This window comes from Eimeria mitis, genomic scaffold (genome assembly GCF_000499745.2).
Source record: "Eimeria mitis Houghton genomic scaffold, Emh_scaff4584, whole genome shotgun sequence".
NCBI classification, from domain to species: domain Eukaryota; phylum Apicomplexa; class Conoidasida; order Eucoccidiorida; family Eimeriidae; genus Eimeria; species Eimeria mitis.
Genome location: NW_013572895.1, coordinates 782 through 2,782, shown reverse-complemented (window position 1 = coordinate 2,782; position 2,001 = coordinate 782). Strand labels below are relative to the sequence as shown.

At 50.0% G+C, this 2,001-nt stretch overlaps 1 protein-coding gene across 1 annotated transcript in view; it reads right to left on the bottom strand.

The window, feature by feature from the left end:
• EMH_0076270 (uncharacterized protein) overlaps positions 1–83 on the bottom strand; it is a gene marked incomplete at both ends in the record, with an annotated part of 1,574 nt that extends 1,491 nt beyond the window's left edge. The window contains one exon of the mRNA XM_013499709.1: positions 58–83. Within this exon, the coding sequence (XP_013355163.1) occupies positions 58–83 (26 nt within the window). The remainder of the gene's footprint in view (positions 1–57) is intronic.
• Positions 84–2,001: the final 1,918 nt, after the last annotated feature.

Genomic DNA, 2,001 nt, shown 5'->3' with positions numbered 1-2,001 from the left:
GGGGAAGACAAATCAATGGGATTATCCGAGAGTTGCTGTTTGGCAAGTAAAACGAACCAATTCCGCTTGTGGCGACCCTGCATTCATTTTCCTGATAGGCCTACAGCCATAGTTCCCCTGAGGTTTGTACTACAGCTGCAAGGTTTCCCCTCGGGAAATGCAGAAGGATGAACCGATTCTGCCGGATTCTCAAGGCACACTAAAATATAGTGGGCTGCAGACTGATGTTGTGAAACCATTCGCGCAGGAGGTGAAACGCGGATTAACCTGTTCAGTCACTTCCCCCGTTGGCGGTGCATGGTGGGCCCGCTGGTTGTATTCCTCATTCATGTATCCCTCCCACCCCACTGCGCAAAAAGCCGTTGTTTCAACATTTATTTACACGGCACCTGCTAATTAGCTGCATTTTTTGGAGATGCGTCGACGCATACATATCGCCTGCCACATTCCCATGACAGTCGCCCGGTGGCGGGTTCCGCATCGAGTTGTGAACGTCCAGGGTGTAGACACAGCAACTGCGCGGAACTGATGGCAAACAGATACACAGCACCCAAAAATGTCCAGTAACTTTTCAACTCTACTCATTTTCCTTCACTTTCCACCTAAACTGTGAGTGGTCGCAACGGTGGTTGGACAATGTCCACTGTGTACCGATCAGCTACACCGGATCCCCCCTTTTCAGTGCTGGAGAGTGCGCGATGCTCTACGCACTCTTAGGTTGTTAAGAAAGTATTAAGCACGACTGCCCGTTGTGCATTATGTACCAAGCCTGGCCTGAAATATATTTTGTGGGGAAGTTGATGCTCATGCAATGTTTCCACGGGAAGTGGGCGAGCAGCCGCAGCACACAATTCAGTTCAGTAGCATTAACCACACACACGCACAAGGGTGAATTTGCACATTGCACGGGAAGTTGGTTTGTGAAATTGTAGGAGGTTCACGAACGCACGGGCTCCCTACGACGCACCCTGCACGGTTCGCCTACAGTTAGCACAGAAGTCGTCCCTTGGCCCTGGTAGGTTGCGTGTAAGCAAATGCANACGTTCTACAAGTGCTTTATCAACATTGCAGCTCGCTCCTGTCATTGATTAAGGCCAGAGAGCAAGCGTTATATTTCCTGTCGTGAGTTGCAGCGCATCTTGTTGCAACACATGCTACAAGAGGCAACCAAACCAAGGCTCCGCTTTGGTTCCCACACTAGCACCGTAGACAAATGCAAAACAACTCATCGGCCATCAAGAACCAAGCTCCACTCGAGCACAGTGGCACCAACTTCAGGCAAACAATACTAGTGCCCACATACTTGCCCCGCGGTAGAGCACAGGCAGCCTATGGCGTCCTATTGGAAACGATAGAGGTATTCGGGGACAGAAACCCTAAATGAGTAAATATTCGAGCTGACGTTAGCCTGAAAGTGCCTTTTAACCTAGAGCAAGACTCAGTGTCTTCGAACAACAACTGACCCGGGTTAGTGATTCTAAGGCAGCAGGTTCACAAGGGAAGTTGAATAAAAATCCACCACTCTCCTTTCTTGATGCAGTGGCTAAGGCTCCTACTCATCGTCGCTACCAAGGGGGCTCAGGAGCAGTTGCGACGTCAGTTAAGCACATCTGCAATCGCTGCTACATCTTCTGTGCATGGCGATTGGGGCTGCCTTCCAGCACGGAGTGGGAGCAATCTCTGTCTGAGTCAAGGCAAGCGAATGGGCTTACTTGTTAGGTACTGCTTGCGAAATCCGAACGACTGTTGCCTCGTTCCTGGCTAGAGGTTCAAGTGGCAACAAGCCGTATGCGCGCTTGGTGGTATGGGGCAATGGAAGAAAGAGAAAGAAAGCCTAATATCCATTTTGAGGCGGCGCCAGGTGTTAAGAACATCACAGTAGTTGTACATAGGGAAGATAAACGAATGAAATGTCGCGCACGACCAGCTTCGCATATCGTTGATAGCCTTATACTCAGAGGACTCTCGGCATTCAGGCAAGCTTAACCCGTTGTAAGCAAA